Genomic DNA, 17,869 nt, shown 5'->3' with positions numbered 1-17,869 from the left:
GACAGTAAATCCTAAATGATAATTTACACTGATGTCATTAAGGGACACCACCAAAGGTGAGTTATTCCTTTCCTTGGCTGGCCAAAGGCCAGAAGCATTAGCTGAGAGTTAGAAGGATCAACTAATTGGATGCATTGCAACTACCCAGCACAACAGTGAAAATGAGAAATCTGAAGGTGTTCATTTTTAACTTGGCTGCTTGTCTGAAAAAACAAATGAAATCTGTTCAGGTAAACAAAGATCCATACTGGTACTTCCTCTGCCAATATTTTTAATTATTTTAATCTTAACTAATATGGCAAGCTCTTTTTTGACTCCTAATTAATTTAACCAAATTAACTGCAATTAACAGCTTAGGTAGGAGAAAGGTAAGTGCCAGAAGACTCTTGCTGGATTGACAGAACTCAAAAACATCAGAAGAAAAACTTGTACAAACAATATGGTAGAAGTCATATTTATTGATAAAAATTAATATATCTGCTATAAAATTTGTAACAGTAATGCAACTGAATATTTATGTTGATGCATAAACCTGAATGTTACATACCAAATACAATACAGTAACACTGGTTTCCTCCTTATTTACATGTTTATGAAAATTGATATGCAATCCATGTTAAAAGAACTTGTAATGGAGAATAGTTACATTAGAAAAATAATATTCTTGATAAAGCATTCTTGAGGACTCCAATCACATTTTCAGGCCTCTTTCAATAAGGCAAAAATCCCTGGTACAGCATATAACTTAATTTACAAAATACAATAACTTCAGACACATCTTCAAGTTTTCTTTTGGTATGCTTTTTGTCACTGCAAAATTACTCCATTCTCTTACTAAACAGAAAGAACTTTCAATAACAAAATTTAGTGAGTTCTACTACATATTACATATACATCGCTGTAGCTTAGCGACCATAACCGGGCAGTCTTTCTCCTTAACTGTTTGCTCAATGAGCTTTTCTTAGATGTAGGACATGTAGTATTTTGAAATCATTATGACTGTGGTATCTTTCTTCAGTTTTCATAGGAAACAGATCTGTCACATTTTGAAACATTTTTTTTTAATTTTATTTTATTTTAGGAACTGGTGCACAACTACATTTCCACTCACAAGAGAACGTCACAAATGTAACTAAAATCAGGCTTGGATAACTTTGAAAACATACTACTATGTGCCCAAACCCAAATTTCTTACTTTAATACTTTATAACCCTGCCATGCTCTAGGAATTTCTCTTCTGCATAGCTTCATTACTAGTCACAGTCAGATAGTTTTAATTCCTTCAAAGGCACAAAACTTCCACCTCTTTTCCAGTGTTGCTCCTACACCAGTGAATTCTTGTTTAAACATGCGTGGCAGTCTCATCAAAAGCATTTCTATCTCATTTGCAGAGATCTGAGAAAGAAATAAAAGTAAAATTAAAGTGAGAAAACTGTCCTATAGATTGGAAAGGGGAAACAGGGAGAATAGGAATACGGGGACAAAGGTGGGGAATACGGGCCAGATGAAAACAACCAACCATTTATATTTTTTTTAACCTTAGGCTGACAGGAATTTCCTGACTCCAAAGCAAGTGCAGATTCCTTGCAGGAATGCTTCTGCTTTTGTAAGTGGCTTCCCACTGTAAAAGGATAACAACTGCTATGTTGGAGCTGCAGCCCCACCATGTGATACGAAGTCCATCTAAGAACTACAGTTGTGGATATACTTGTGGGAAGGAGGAAGCAAATGGGACCTTATTCTTCTTTCTCATCCCAGGAGCTCTTGAATCCTCCTCCTGCTCCATCAGTTCTCTTGAAAAAAAGCTGACACACAGACTTTAATTTTAATCAGTTCACTTTTGTTACTTAGGGCTGACTATCCATGGAACCCTATTGTCCCATTTTGAACTATTCAGCATCTCTAGATAACTAAGCCATAACGTACTTGACTTGGCATTATTCAGGATGTTTTTATGGTTTTGAAACCATAATCACTGGTCACCTTCCTAATGGGAAGGATGTTCTCATTGCAGAAAACACTTTCATTAAGGCAACCTTTCTGGTATAATCAGTAGTGAAGTCAAGAAATGAACAGTCACATAAAATGTTGATCATAAGGCTGAAGTACCTCTCCTATGGAGAAAGGCTGACATGAGGATTGTTCAGCCTGGAGAAGAGAAGGCTCTGGGGAGACCTTACAGCAGCCTTCCAGTGCCTAAAGGGGGGTTACAAGAAATCTGGAAAGTGACTTTGGCCTTGGGCATGTAAGGGTAAGACAAAGCAGAACAGCTTTCAACTGAAAAAGGGTCGATTTATATTAGATAAAAGGAAGACCTTCTTTACTGTGAGGGTGGTGAGGTACTGGAAGAGGTTGTCCAGAGAAGCTATGGCTACCCCATCCCTGGCAGTGTTCAAGGCCAGGTCGTGTGTGACTTTGAGCAACCTTCTCTAGTGGAAGGTGTCCCTGCCCATCCAAGGTCTTCAAGGTCCCTTCTAACCCAAACCATTCTATGATTCTATGAAAATGAAAGATTTTCTCTTACTGCTACTTCTTCTAAAGTAATGGCATGAAAAAATCATGAAAAAAACAGGTGCTGCCTGTTACCCATAGGTATCTTCATGGTTTGATAGGCTTCTCTGTCAATGATAATTCTGCTTATTAATATTAGTAGGTGCTGAAAATCAGTCTTGGAGAAATTCTAAAGCCCCAGAGTAATCAGATCCATCTTGTACATATTGTCATGGCAGCAATGGAGAGCTGGTTACCTTTGGGTAATGTATCTGAGCTCTATACTGAGGCCTCAGCACACATGGGTCTGCTGACCTTATCATTCCTTCTCAGGTGAAGAATGACAGGCTAACCATGGAAAGTAATTGAAATTCATCTCTGAAACTGCATCTGTGGATTGCACTATTTAAAAGCAATTTGTTGCTACAAGCAGTTACTTCCAAAATAAACCAGCAAGGTCAAATTTTGTGGCTTGTGCATATTATGCAACAGCTAGGTCCAGTGGTAGTTACAGGGACTGGTATGCTGGCACCATGGTGAGATGGAGACAATGCGCCTTGCAGGAAGGCTGTGTTTGCAAGTTCAGGGTTTGATCCTGGTGGTCACAGAAGACACAAAAGTCACAGAAGCCAGCACATTACTCACATGAGCAGAAATTCAAGGACAGAGCCCACAGACATACACAAGGAGGGCAACGAAGGTGATGAAGTGTTTAGAACACAAGTCATGTGAGGAGTGGCTGAAGGAACTGGAGTTGTTTAGCCTGAAGAAAAGGAAGTTCAGGGGAGACCTTATCACTCTCCACAGCTACCTGGAAGGAGGTTGTAGCAAAGTGGATGTTGGTCTCTTCTCCCAGATAACAAGCAACAAGACAAGAGAAAATTATGTCAAGATGTGCCAGGGGAAGTTTAGATTGGATATAAGAAAAATTCCTTCCCCAGAAGAGTTGTCAAGCATTTGAACAGGCTGTCCATGGAAGTGGTGGAACCACCATCCCTAGAGGAATTTATAAGACATGTAGATGTGGGAACATGGTTTACTGGTGGACTTGGCAGTGATAGGTTTACAGTTGTACTAATGGTCTAATGACCACTACACAAGGAGTGACACATTCTGAAACCATAGCTACATTCTGACTGTCTGTTGCAAGAAGATCTGAGCAAACACCATCATCTCCATGTCCATAGGAAGTACTGGTAGATATGGATCAGAGCTGTGGTTAACCGCAGGGTGACCCCTGCATCTGCTAAGTATTTCATGCAATCTGTCATCCTGCAGAGCTGTTTAGCACTTAGAATAGCATTCACCTAATCAAAGGTGTCTATTTCACAGCTGAGCTTCTCACCCTTGACAAACTTAAATCCACTGGAGAGGAATAGGGCCTTTTGGTGTTGACTTAGTCTCATTCTACAGTAGATATTTAAAAGGAAGTCAATGAATTTTATCCTACAGCTATGTTTTGACTATGGACTGCATGAACTGATGCATTAAAAACCACTTTGCACACTGTAGTGTGCTGGCCTCACTTCTGCAGTGGCTACACCTTTTCTGAGTTTAGCAATAGGGTCAGTCAATCCTTTTATGAGGCCCTCTCCACTTCCATGTGGAGACAAAGGGTATATGCTTCATTGACCATTCACATGTTCATGAAAGTTCATCTTCAGTATGACCCATGCCTAACAACTGTTAGAAGAATAAGGAATTGTCTCTCAAAACTCTGCACAGTTTGACAGCTGTGGCTATACCTGCCTCTTGTTCTGTTTTCTTTCTCCTCAGCTGTATTTCAGGATCATGTATCATAAAATCAGCTGCTAGTCTTTGCCATTTAAAGCTCTGCTCTTCTTTGCCATAAAGAATAGCTCAGCAGCATGAGGCAAAGACCTCAGCACAAACACGTGCACTGTAATTTGCGAATGAATAAAGACCGCAAACCCCCAAGCCCCATATCCCATTATCTTTCTAATGGAAGCGCACTAAGAGTTTAACCTGCAGTAAAGAATAATACAATATTTCTATAGAGAAAGCAGATTTTGATTAATTTTTTTTACCCTAGAGTCCAACTGCTGCATATAAGACCAAAGATATTCTATATTGGCTCCAAAAGGGTGGACGTGGAGAAATGTGGATATGATACCTGTATGAAAAACAAATGCACACAAGTTATTGAAACTGCCTCAGAAAAAAGACCATTAAAATAAGCAAAATAATTCTGAATAATCTGTTCTTGCAGGTTTTTCAGTATGAGTTATGATTCTTATTTTTCTTACACACCCCAATAATCATAACAAAATGGCACATTTTTAATACAGTCATAATAACACAGTAAACACAATAGCTCATCTTCAGGAATGACAGCAGTTAGCAAGTAAGTGACCAAGATAATATACTGATGAATAAAGGAATTTCTAAACAAAGACTTGCTGGAAACATTTCAGCTACCAATTTTATGCTTGATTTACCAATATAAAATTGTGGATATTGTAATGGTAAAATTATTGCTTTTTTCCCCTTCACTGGATGTTCTGTTGTGAAAATGTTTCATATAATTGTGTCAGAAACCTCACTCCCTCAATTTTTTCTAGTAATTACATTGATGCTGGTTATGAAAAGTGTTTAATCTGTATTACCCCTAACTGCTGCTGAAGACAACACAAACCCTTTATGACATATTTACGTATTTACTTTCTCTTAAAAGACAGCCAGTTATGTCTATCTTCACTGTTATTTACAGTGTTGTAAAAGGCACAGGAATAGAAGTGGTTTAAAAGAAGTGAGGATCTAGGTCCAGGGATTTTTTTCTGCAGTGAAAATGAAGTGACAGTATATGAGTGATGACCAGAGAAAACAAGATTTGGAGCATCATAATTGCTATTAAAAGCACTATCCAATTTCTTTTCTTCTAAACAAAGAATGAAAATACAAAATGGCATATGTGTTACTTACTGTTTGGGGAGACTTGAACTGTAAGAATCAGAGCAAATATTTTCAACTCTGTTTGGATGGGTTTCTTAGCTAAACCACCCTAGGGGAAGTTCCTTATATTTAAAGCATAAACACCAGGATTAAAAATGCTTACAAATGACAAAAATGGGTCACTGTATCTTGTGTACTGCAGGCCATTCTGCTTTCTTGATGCTGAAAGAATTAGGATAATCTTGGATTTCATTTTCCCTCAAATACTGGCCATAGGTGAAAATGATTAGGAAAATTTAACTCATTTTAGACTGTCTTTGCAAAGAGCACCTTTTTTCCTCCTTCATTTTTCCAACAGCATGTACAAAATTCTGATCCTGCAAAGGGAGTGGCATGTATTTAATTTTATACTATGGCAAGTCCTAGCAGCAGTTGCTTTGTTTGTGCTGTGATATAAGCATGCACACAAGAGCTCTTGAAGCAAAAGCCAAGACCATCACACTTGGACGAGTTGACTGGAAATCCAATTTGTATTCAAATCACATTTTACCAGTGGCATTGCTTTTGTTATGTGTATTTCCAAGGCTTTTCAATTCAGGATGTTCAAAGCTAGCTCCTTCATATAATGTAAATAAAAAGTAATTTGAAAATATTTTGTAGTTTTTGACTGGAATTCCATGATAACTTTTTATTAGCTCTTTTTCTTTTGAGCTCTTTTCCTCTAACACAACATCGAATATTGTAAAATATAGACAAACTTAGAAAATGGATGGAGGCAGGGCTCATTTTTTCCTTGCCACACCTGAACATTCCTCGGAGGAAAAGATAACATGAAGTCCATCGTAAGAAATCTTTTGCTTTTCAACTGTAACAATAAGCCAGTTGTGGGGTAATACCTAGACTAAGATTAGACTGTTTATGTGAATGTGCCACTGAACAGCTGGTGGATGGAACCCACTTTGGGACACTGCCACCACTTGTCACAGTGAAATAATGAGTGACCTAGAAAAAAAGTTTGTTATTCTATTCTTAAAATCCCACCCTTCCTACCCTTCTCACAGAAGTTATCTTTGAAAAGATCAAACACTGCAACTCAAAGTTCCACATTTTACTATAACAAGCAAAATAAGATCAATTGATGCATTTCTGTATGTCCCACTGTTCCACATTTCACCAGTCACAGATGTTTGTGTACTTTTAAATATTTAAATACATTCTTCACTTTGAAATGACCTTTCTGGTCTGAACTGTCTGAATCCCTGACCCAGCAATAAGCCAGCTACTTTCCTGGTGCTTAGCAGATGCAAATGAGTTGCATCTAGACAAATTAAGGTAGTTCTGGAACTATCACCTACCAGGATACTGCTGATTTTGTGAAAAGACCAAACCAAAGAAATGAGACCTGGTCTTTCAGGTCAGCATCCCTGTAAAGTACAACCATGCCATAGGGAGCACTTTGGACTGTGGGACTTTAGACTCTATGAAAGCCAAACTGAAACCAAGCCCACTAAAACCCACTGAAACCAAATGCAAGATATGCATGGGTATCAAGGGGGCATGTTCCCTCCAAGGATAGCACGGGTACAGCCAACATTCCTATGTGGCTAAATGCCAGGTAGCAGTTAGCTGGCCCACTGCCTATAAGCTTTAGCTTTCATGTACTCCTCATGTCAAAAGCGCAAATCTGGCTTGCTTAATACATCCAGTATACATAATTTTTGCTTGGTAGTTTATTAATATTATTTCTATTCCCTTCTTCTTCACCATTTTGTCTAATAATCAGATAATACGTTATACAAGTCTAGCCTGCTAATCTTGATATAAATAAAGTCTTCATACATTCATGCTGCAAACCTAAATGCAGATCCTGCAATTTTCTTCCTACCTGAAATCCTTTCTTTAAGCGACAGAATTTTTCAGAACTGAACAGTTAACTTGTATTTTAGGATTTCTCATACTAAAAGCCACTATGAATAGAGATGAAAATTAAAAAATATCTTTTTTTACTTTTATTCGCATAAAGATGCGTGTAAACACACATGCAAATGAGAAACTTATTAAAAGGCATTTTGTTCTCAAAATTCTTTTTTGAGGTTATCTTACCTATTAATAGTGCCTCTTTCTCTGATTTTAAACCCGGGCTTCGTTTCTCTGAATTCTTTTCTCTGTCTTGGTTGACCAATGCTACTGTCAATACATTGATTTCCTATAAAGTTAAAAAAAACAAACAAACAAAACAGGTGGTCATGTAGATTTCATTTACTTCAATTAAACCTTCCTGCTTCCTTTCAACACTGTAAAAAGATCACTACTTTAATTCATATCTAAAGACAAGACAATTATAAATAACTGATTTGCAGAATATAAAAACAAATAATTGTTTGCAGAATATTAAGACACTTTATGAAGTACCTTCATGCAAGAGCTGCCAAGAAGAGAAATTTTGCTTGTGGACTAAGTAATAACTTTGTTGTTAGTGCTTCTTCATTATAACAGCTTGAAAGATGTGCCATAAAGTGTGACAATGGTCAGAAAACTCACATTTTCTCACTATTAAAGTTGTAAACAAAGACTGCCTCTAGGGAACACGGATAGAAACATTCAGCTGCAGCTGTAAGAGTAAATTCAAAAGGCACTAGTAATGCTTCTAGCTACTAGAGCGCAACCATCTACCCTGTTATACTCTTCAACCAGTACCTGGCATGATGTTGGCCCTTGTCCCAGACAATTCACAGAAACATTTTGGGGGTCAGCACATTTCAGGGATCATTCCTAACAGGCAGTTTGCATAAAGCTATCTTGTTTTGAGGATCGCGAGAAAGCTTTAAGGACAAAGAAGTGAATGATCCTGCTTTGAGCTCCTTTTTCTGCAACCAAGTGGCCTGAGCCACCTAAATCTCAGCCAAGCTAGCATGCTAGGTGCTCCACCAGAAGTACCCAGGCAGCTGTGTGACACAGACTGCTCTTCTCCTGGGTGTGTGTGAAGTAAACAAATTATCTCCATTTCAGAGTCATGTAAGTGGCCTCAAAGTGCAGCGCACAAAATTCAAGCATATACATGGGCTGTTTCCATGGAGCAACTGATATGCAGTAACTCATTCCTTGTTTTGGCAGTGACTCATTCTGCTGCATCTGCTCTGTGAAATGCTCAGCAATTCCAAAGAACCTCGGAGGCAAAGAGCATGGGGCTGGAGATCTGGTGGTATGAGATGGGGCTGTGCAGGAATGGTGCTCTTTATGTTCTGGTTGGGGAAGGTAGGGTAAGCAGCTGGAGGCTGCATGGGACTGGTCAGCCTTAAATGGGAGTAAACTTGCACTCTTCAGTGTAATGATGTGGCCCATCTAGAACATGCACTTGGGGTGGTGGCTTGCTCCAAAATTCTTGGCAAGCATTTTTGGCAAGGAAAGAGACACTGGGCTTAGGCTGCCCTAGGGCATTTCTGAAGGTGTGAATAATCCATGCTGAGAAAAGGCCAAACCTCAAAATATGTCAAATGTGCCTCTCTATAGGTGACTAGAGGCTTCATAGCCTGTGCGATTGGTAAGAAGAGTCAGGCCCTTCCTCATTTCCAACTAAAAAACAATGCAAAACACCCAGAACAAGACAAACAAAATCAAAACACACCCCTCTCCCCCCCAATACTCAGTGCTCTTTATAGGCTGGCTTGAAGGAGCAGCTGCCCAATACAGCCCTTATGGTTCAGATTGCATCATGGGTTCAAATGTTCCTTGCATTGTGAAAAGGAGCAAGCTGCCATGTATCAGCTAAGAAACTGCATGTGCATTTGAGTCACATACATGCATATGTGTATCCTTAGCCCTCATTAACAAGGGGCTCTAACAGACCTTAGCCCACAATGAAGGAAGAGTGACATCCAGTGAGCCACCTGTGTGTAGTGGCTGCAGTTGTAGTGGCCAACCGAGGCATGTCTCCTGGTCAGATATCTGTGTGTGGATGTGTACATGCAAGCCAGTCAGCCTTTGCTGCCTTTTTAGTCAGTAGGAATAATGTAACTTTTTAATCATATATTTTATTTACTTTAGGTTGAAATAAATTGGACCTTCAAGGTGCCTATTTTGTATTCCTTATTGGCTGCAAAGGGAAACTTAGCACAGATTTAGACACCTGCAAGTAGGAAGGAGCTTGCAGTTCAAGAGTTGCTGTGATTCCCTCTTAAAATAATGGTGTGCCTCAGTGCTTTGGCAGATACATCACCTTGACACTAACACTCCTGTAGTGTTGTAATGCACAGAGCACATTATAGCAGCAGGAGTATGCTCTGAGTTGTCCAGTAATGCTGATTCCCCTCCTGATAAGCCAAAGGTTAATGCAAATACTGATCTACTGCTGGCCATGACATCCAAGAACAGTGGAAGAAAACCCAGATAAGAAACAGAAATAAGAGAAATGTTTGCATTAATTTCTCCGTAAGGGCAGCAATGACAAGGGGGTTACAGATCAGGAGAACAGAGCTGGGTGACAGATTTCATGATACTGCAGCAGAGGAGCGAAGCAGCATATGCCACTAGAGCTTGTATAGGTTCAGATGTAACTTTTGACTCCATCAGAGGTAGAAAAGCAGTTTAAAAATAACAATTCGTGAGAGGAGAAGGAGAGAGCAGAGAGATGCGTATTTGATAAAACAGGCCCCAAACACAACACACTAGCAGTTTCAGATGGGATTAGAAGTTTTGTCAAGCAGTGATGCAGAGAAAGAAACTATATTCCCATTGGGAGCAACGAACAGATGGATTCTCATTTAATGCCTAGATCTGAGCCTGTGCAGAACATTTTGTATGATTTATAGGACAGTGTAAATGGATGCTAAAGGAAGTCACATCAAGTCTTCCTTAACGGTGTGTTGGTACAGGGGATAAAAGAGTAAAAAATGGGTTATAGGGAAGCATGAGGCAACTAAGAGTGGCAAAAGACTGGCTTAAGAAGAAGGTTCTTGGAGGTCTGAAGAGGAGAGAGTTCTGCCATTCAAAACCACCTGCCTCACAGAACATGCTAAATTAGACAACTCTGAAGTATTCAGCTGCCAAAATAAGTTTGCAAAGGCCATGAGAAAATACAGGGTGTGCATGGTCACATAAAGGATTCAGGAATTAATAGTGATTTAAGAGAAATGGGCATAATTGTCTCTAAAAAAACAAGTGTGAAATTGACCCAGAAACCTGGCTAGTTATAATGCAAGTGAAAACCTTAGGTATCTGACTACACGCTGCAGATAAAATCCAGTATCTATGAAGGTTCTACAACAAATCCTCACACAGTTAATTTGCACATTTTTAGAGGCACTACTTTTGCCAACCCGCAGAAACAAGACTTTTAAGAGTACAAAGGGGAATGAGGCAATAACTAATTGGAAAAAAACAGTTAGGTCACATCTCTGACATGAGAAAAGAGCCACTGATCACCAGATGCCTGAGAAAAACTACTTAATATATCCCACATTACATTATTCCCTTTCTTTCCTGGAGACCATCCTTTATTTGGCAAATTATATTTTCTGAGGTCCAAAGCAGTATTCTTCAGTTTTCTTGTATTATAAAAGGAATATTTTGTTACCATCTGTCAGCTACTACACTAAAGGACAAGAACACAGCTGAGCACATGCAAACCAGTACTTATTAGGAGAGAAATGACCTTGCAATAACCAAATACAACATATGAAAGGCTTAATCCAGGTTAAATCACACCTGGAGATCATTAGAAACCTATTCAGTATTCACAAATTATGTCAGGCATCTGAGAACATGGAGGCCTGATTTGATGACAGCTCCAGAGCTGCTCAGCATGAATGCAACTGTTCTTTGTGATGCTCTCACCATTGCCAGCTTGGAGCTTTTCCCTGCAAATGACGCTTTCATCCATCAGCAGATGCTGAAAAGACATGAATTTCCCTTGATGAACTCTATGATTCTAAAGACACCCCTTGGGACCAGCATTTTGATTTGGGGCTTCCTGCTTTTGAGCCAGGAAGGGAAGGACAGAGAGAGGGTCTGTCTGGAAAACATTCAGGAGACCTGAGGCTCAGAGGACAGCAAATAACGGTTTTCTCACACAGACTATTCACTTCCATGGGCAGATCTCTGATACTACAACTGATGCAGAGCTGATGGCTGTGGAGAGTCATTCATGTCAGTTTTAGCACATGGATGTGTATCTTCACCATGTCCCGTCTGCAAGGTGGGACAGAAGTTAGTTTTGTGTAATTCTCTCACGTACCCTGCCTTCTTTTGAAAGCAAGAGCAGAGGCATGGGCAAGCAGATTGCTCCAAAAGGTGCCTGGTCTCACTGTCCACTGTGGCCCACTACAGAGCACCTGTGTCCAGCACTGTAGACAGCAAATAAGAGCATGACTCCTGACAGCTGCATTTGCCAAAGATACACGCAGAAGTCCTGAAGAGTAGAAGAGATGTGGTGACTTTCTACAGAAGACAGTCACAGGTACTTTAAGAACAAAGGCTAGCTTTGCACTCTAGGGGACTAGCAGACCAGAAAGCCCCAGATATTTAGGCTGGATGACTTAGGTATTTCAGTCCTTCATTGGTTTCTTTTTTCCTCCTATGGGAAAATATGATGTTAAATAAACAGTTCTCAATCCAGACATCACTAACCCCCTACAGGTCAGTCTTGCACCAGCACAAAAAAGGCAGAAAGAATACAAAATGATTGCTCTCGGACTTCTATCTTTAGCAAAAATGTCTCTCTTTAGTCTAAAAAGTTTTGTGATCCCCTAAAAATGGGAGGAGTGAGGACTTGTCATTCTCCATAAATGCTAGCCAAGAGCTGAGTAGGGCTTCAACAGTAGCTGCCCTACCTGGAAACTATTCCTGCCACAGTGCAGCTCAGGACTCTGCAAATGGGATTTAATGAATGTGACACTGAAGACAACTGGCACGTAAGCAGGATGCAAATGACAAATATTCAGAGCTGAAACACTCCCTCTGCTATCTGGGTAATCCAAATATTTAATAATTACTGTTAAATCTAGGGGGAATGATGACTACTTGTATTTTGTTTTCAAAGACCTCATTCTCTTTGTTGTAGTATATCAGATTCTGAAGAATTGAGTGATGAGGCGAGAAAAATAATATTGTGCCCTCTGAAAGACCAGTAAAAACCAGAATTCTACCAGAGTCTTGGTTTACAGGATATGTTGGTGTTTCCCTTGTATGTACAAAGCCAGCTGTCCGAGGCATTAAAACAGTAGCAGAAGAAGAAAAGACTAGATGTTGGACATAGCAGGCATATGACAGAGCAGCTATTGAATGTTGTCAGACGCAAGGGATACACTTTCTTATCAGCCAGGAGATTAATGAGACAAAACCAGCAGTAGGAGAAAAACTATATATCTGAATCTTACGCAAAAATATAGTAGGCTATTAACATCAGGCCAGAGAGATGCTGTAAGCTTGAAAGAAAAAGTAATCTTATGATTTTGATAGAAGAAAAACACATTCACATGTGATACCAAATCTGCAGTCCTTAAGATCTTGAAAAGCACATGTATACCTGCTCTGAGCCCACAGAACTGGTCTCTGACTTCAGACATGCTTGCCCAAATTGCTTATTGACAGACAGGTAGGTTTGCTGATTCTACTGCAAACATGAGTAGAAACTGGTGTGTGACACAAAGACTGCACATTTTTAATTTATTTTCATTTACCTGGGGATCTCTTAAAGTCTGATGTAGTTGTGTTTCCTTTGCTGTTTTTAATTTAAATGTACTTCAGACCCACATCTGAAAATTTAATCTTGCTGTTTTAGCCTGAATGGAGCCTAATTCAATTTCCAATCAAGTGACTGGAAGCCTTGTAATAGTTTCAATGCACATCAAGTCAGGCATCTTAAATTTCTGGGGACATACAAGGTTGAGGTATAGGACAACTTCTGATAGCTTAACATGGTTGTCAGTTGAGAACAGGCTACTGTCCTTGTCTATGATCTTATCCATGGTAAATGCAAAATTATTCAATCCAAGTTGAGCTAAACTACAATGAAAGAGCTTATTTAAATTTAACTTTAATCAAATTTCCTTGCAAATTTCCTTGCAAACGTGGCAATGTATGAGTACCCTCACAGATGGTGATGGTGACTCAAATGATCACAGAATCACAAAATCAGTCAGGTCACCTTGGGAAGTCTCTAGATCAACTTCCTGCTCCAAGCAGGATCAGCTGCTAGCACAGAGCACATGGATGTGCAACAAGGGCCAATAGTCCAATGTCCGGATTAACCTCAGCAGTTTCTCTGCAACATTCCAGGCCTGTGCCCTCAGCAAACCACATGTGGGTTGTGTCATCAATAGACTGATGCCTCTATCCCCTGCAGAAGGGATTTCCTAGCCACCATCAAGTGCTGTTTCCTCCTGACACTTGTGATTAAAGTCCTATCTTCATGAGCACAAAGAAGGACAGAGGCACTATCACAGATGGGGAAAGCCCAGTAACCTAAACAGTCATCCCCTGATCCAGCTTTTCCCAGGGCTGTTACAGGAAAGCATCAAGCCTCAGGGGTCAAGCATGACACCTATCAAGAACAGGCAATGGAAATGTTCTCTGCATCATCTTACAGACTGAGGAGGTTCTGCCTATATGGATATGGGAGTTGCTACGGGATGAAGGGAAGAACATCTTAGGATTGTACAAGACTTAGTTGAGGGTCCTTAATAGGGAACAAAAGGCAGGAAAAGAGAGGGATCATGGTTTGGGAAGGGGATAAAGGGGCTAGCTGAATATAAACAGATTCCTGGTATGCTTGTCTGGACATGCCATGCCCTGATCAGTGCATTACACTTGTTAAACTCAATTTCTAACTCTTTTCCTGCATGAGGAACTCTCTGTTTTGTGTGCATGGAGGTGTGTGAGTGGGTCTGAGAACAGTAGCTGGAGTGGGACCAGGTGTCAGAGGGCTGTCTGGAGTGCCACAGTTAGAGAGACCAGCATGTGTGACACGTGCTGTTCTGTGACCACTGATGAGCATCAAACCAGGCTAGACACTGAGTAGGATAATAAGCTTGTGAGCCCTGTATTGAAGTAGCCATAGATATGGGATGAACCTAGAAGAGACAGGAGAGACTACACAGAGAGACCGCATGTGACTTAGTGGAGGGACCAGGGAGTGCAAGCCAGCAGGTAGGACACTGTGGGATCTGGGGAATGACTAAAAGATCCTGTTCGTGTGTGTGTACATGTGAGGCAGGGGACAGTTACAGAATAGAATGAGAGTCAAAGGACAGTTACTGGAGGGATCCACATTATATATATGTTTAAGTCTGCATATATATTTCCCACTAACAGAACTTTATCCTGATCAGCCAGAAAGAGGAGCATGGTGAGGCCAACAGTATTGTTTCTGTTTATGAATGCTGAGTCTGTGTTGATCTGTGTGGCAGGCCATGTGCATATGTATGCATGTCATGCATCTGTTGTATACATGAGTTTATGCACGTACCTGTGGGGAATACATGTTCAGCCTTGCTGCAGGGTGGCTGCATGCAGCTACAACTACCTTGTCTCTGTTGGGCTGCAAGATTCAGTAACTCCTGACAGCAGCAATGGTTGGTTTGGCCCAAATGGCTCTAATTCTTCCTTTAACTGAGTTTGCTCCCCTTCATGGGATACCACAGTACTGTGCTCTAATGTGACATGGAAATTTGGTTGAGAGTCTGAACACTCAAACTAACTCAAAATTCTTCAGGAACACTGTATTACAGAGCTCTCCTTTCAGCATGTCCTCTTACAGTGACTGTTTCTGATTATCTGCTGACTAGTCCTCTAAAAATACTCTAATGACTAGAAAATTGCTCATAATCTTTAATTAATATAATTCTATTGTTGCTGTAAATTAATTGATCTTCTGCTGGCAAATTAACTGCTTCCTAGGAACATTATATTTTACACAGTCCTGGCTCGTCACAGCCTAAGAGCTGATTTCTGTAAAGTGGCTGACATTAAGCTAGGTGGTCTTGCTGACACTGCCTCTGTGTAGAGAGGTTTTCTGGCCTTTTCTATGTGTGCTGGAGTAACTAGGTTTACAGTAAAAATTACAGTGTTGCATTACATATAAAAAGAGTAAGGCAAGAAGTAAGTCATCCAACCATCTGCTCAAAGCCAGAGTTCTCAGAAGCAGCCTGTGCTACTTTTACAGTTAGCACTAGGTCAACATTCAGCAAAAAGAAACCCTTACTTTCTGGTATTTTTATTTCAGGGTCTCAGAGGATCCTTCTCCCTCTGTTCCTTACCCAGTGACGCAGAAGAACATATTTACCATATGCTACACTGCTGGTGAATGTGACTGGTCTATCATTAGAAATTATACACCTTTTCATTCACATCAAGCCTAAACTTGAGAACTTATTTTCTGCTATGCAAGAAATCACTACTGGTTTTGTCAGCCACAGCACAATGTAATTGCTTTTGAAGTACACTAATATAAAAATTTATTTTTGAAGTACACTAATATAGAATTTACCAATTCAAGAGTAAATATAAGAGTGTGCTGATATAAACAAATAAAGGGTTGAAAACTGGTTTGAAAAACTATCTGGCATTAAAACTATAGAAACAACAATGAAGAAAAATTAAGAGTGAACATAAGACCTTCCAAACAAAGCACTTCAAACACACCTCTATGGATCTAATATTTGTTTGTCTGATTTATCCTACATGATAGAATTGTTTTCAGGAGTGAAGATTAATTGTATTATGGTGCTCTTGACATCCCACTTTTACAATCCATTTGCCAGAGAGATGCTTTTAACTTTTTCATTACAAAGCTTTCACTATTATAACTTTCACCTGCTGAGTTTAGGCAACTAGCAATAATCTGAAAATGCCTTTCTCATTGAAACTATCTCTTTATATTGCTCTCATTGTATTGGTGCACATCTATTTTATGGTAATGTACATATACAAAATACAGATGACTAATATGAAAGTTACTTCATGCTTATTTTTAAAAGTATGATCAGGTTTCTTCATTTTCTAAAGCTGGATTTATGTGTAGGTTCCTGATGAGTTAACACAGATGTTTTATGTGATGTGAAGGTGGTTGTTTTGCAAGGGAAAAGGTAATTGTAATTTTGCACACCTTATGCTAGGGAATTGCAGCAAGCCCATGGTTAGCTGAACGAAAGCATCACCTGCCTACCAGCTCTGCTGAAGTCATAGTAGGAGGGGATAGTTCATGTTTACTTGAGACTGAGAACTTATGAAAGACCTTTCAAATGGTCTTTAACACAAATATTGCTCCAGCAATCTCCTCAAGAACAATGCGCTTCTAAGAAAAAGTTAAGGAGAGGAAAAAAAGGTAATTTGTTTCCCTCCTGGGATGTGTAGAATTGTTTTGAAAATGTCTTTGTTGAAATAAAAGGAACTACTTTTGGGGAAAAAAAACAAACCAATTTTAAATATTTTATGAGACTAAACAGTTTTCAGGAAGGATTTGTATTTGAAAATTATTAATTTAAGGCATATGAAAAAACAGGGTGACTCCCCTATTCACAAGAATCTCCACATCTGAATATACAGAAAGTACTTGAAACAAACATTTTGGAGCTCTCATTCCTTTAGACTGGATCATGATTAGGACCATGAACTCTTTCTAAGGAGAAGGACCTGGGGGTGCTGGTTGACAAAAAGCTCAACATGACCCAGCAGTGTGTGCAGAAAGCCAACCACATCCTGGGCTGAAGTAAAAGGAGTCAGGTCAAGGTAGGTCAAGGTAACAGATTGTCCCCCTTTTCTCTGCTCTTGTGATATCCCACCTAGAGTATTGAGTTCAGGTCTGGGGCCCTAACATAAGGACATGGACCTCTTGGAGTGAGTCCAGAGGAGGCCATGCAGATGCTCAGAGGGCTGGAACACCTTTCCTATGAAGACAAGCAGAGAGAATTGGGCTTGTTCAGCCTGGTGAAAAGAGCCTTGATAGAGAGATCTTAGAGCAGCCTTCCAGTACATAAAGGGGGCCTGCAAGAAATCTGGATATGGACTTTTCACAAGGGCATGTAGGAACAGGACAAGGGGAAATGGTTCTAAATGGAAAGAGGGGAGATTTAGATTAGATATTGGGAATAAATTCTTTACTATGAGGGTGATGAGGCACTAGAAGAGGTTGTTTAGAGAAGTGTGGATGTCCCAGACTGGAAGAGTTCAAGGCCAGGTTGGATGGGGCTTTGAGCAACCTGGTCTAGTGGAAGGTGCTTCTGCCTGTGGCAGGGGGATTGGAACTAGATGATCTTTACGATCCTTTCCAGCCCAAACCATTCAATGATTCTAAGAAGAGTGTCTCCTTGAAATATTGAAGTTCCCTTCTTGCTTCTGTCACTTTTTGCTGTCCTGTTCCTTGAAGGACTTTACCAAGTTGGAGGAACATGAATTTGGTGTACAATGCCCAGGAATGCAGCACTAGGCTTGTGGCTAAAGCAGAGGTGGCCCATCATCCTTCAGGTGGCTG

At 39.9% G+C, this 17,869-nt stretch overlaps 1 protein-coding gene across 1 annotated transcript in view; it reads right to left on the bottom strand.

Annotated features, from left to right (window-relative positions):
* Positions 1–426: 426 nt before the first annotated feature.
* Positions 427–17,869, bottom strand: part of ENOX1 (ecto-NOX disulfide-thiol exchanger 1) — a 364,764-nt gene continuing 347,321 nt past the window's right edge. The window contains exons 15-17 of the mRNA XM_034074319.1: positions 7,507–7,609; positions 4,539–4,624; positions 427–1,395 (exon numbers count right to left, since the gene is read on the bottom strand). Coding sequence (XP_033930210.1) covers positions 1,264–1,395; positions 4,539–4,624; positions 7,507–7,609 — 321 coding nt within the window. The 3' untranslated portion in view covers positions 427–1,263. The remainder of the gene's footprint in view (positions 1,396–4,538; positions 4,625–7,506; positions 7,610–17,869) is intronic.

Source organism: Melopsittacus undulatus, chromosome 2, assembly GCF_012275295.1.
Source record: "Melopsittacus undulatus isolate bMelUnd1 chromosome 2, bMelUnd1.mat.Z, whole genome shotgun sequence".
In the NCBI taxonomy this organism is placed as follows: domain Eukaryota; kingdom Metazoa; phylum Chordata; class Aves; order Psittaciformes; family Psittaculidae; genus Melopsittacus; species Melopsittacus undulatus.
This window is presented reverse-complemented; position numbering and strand designations above follow the sequence as displayed.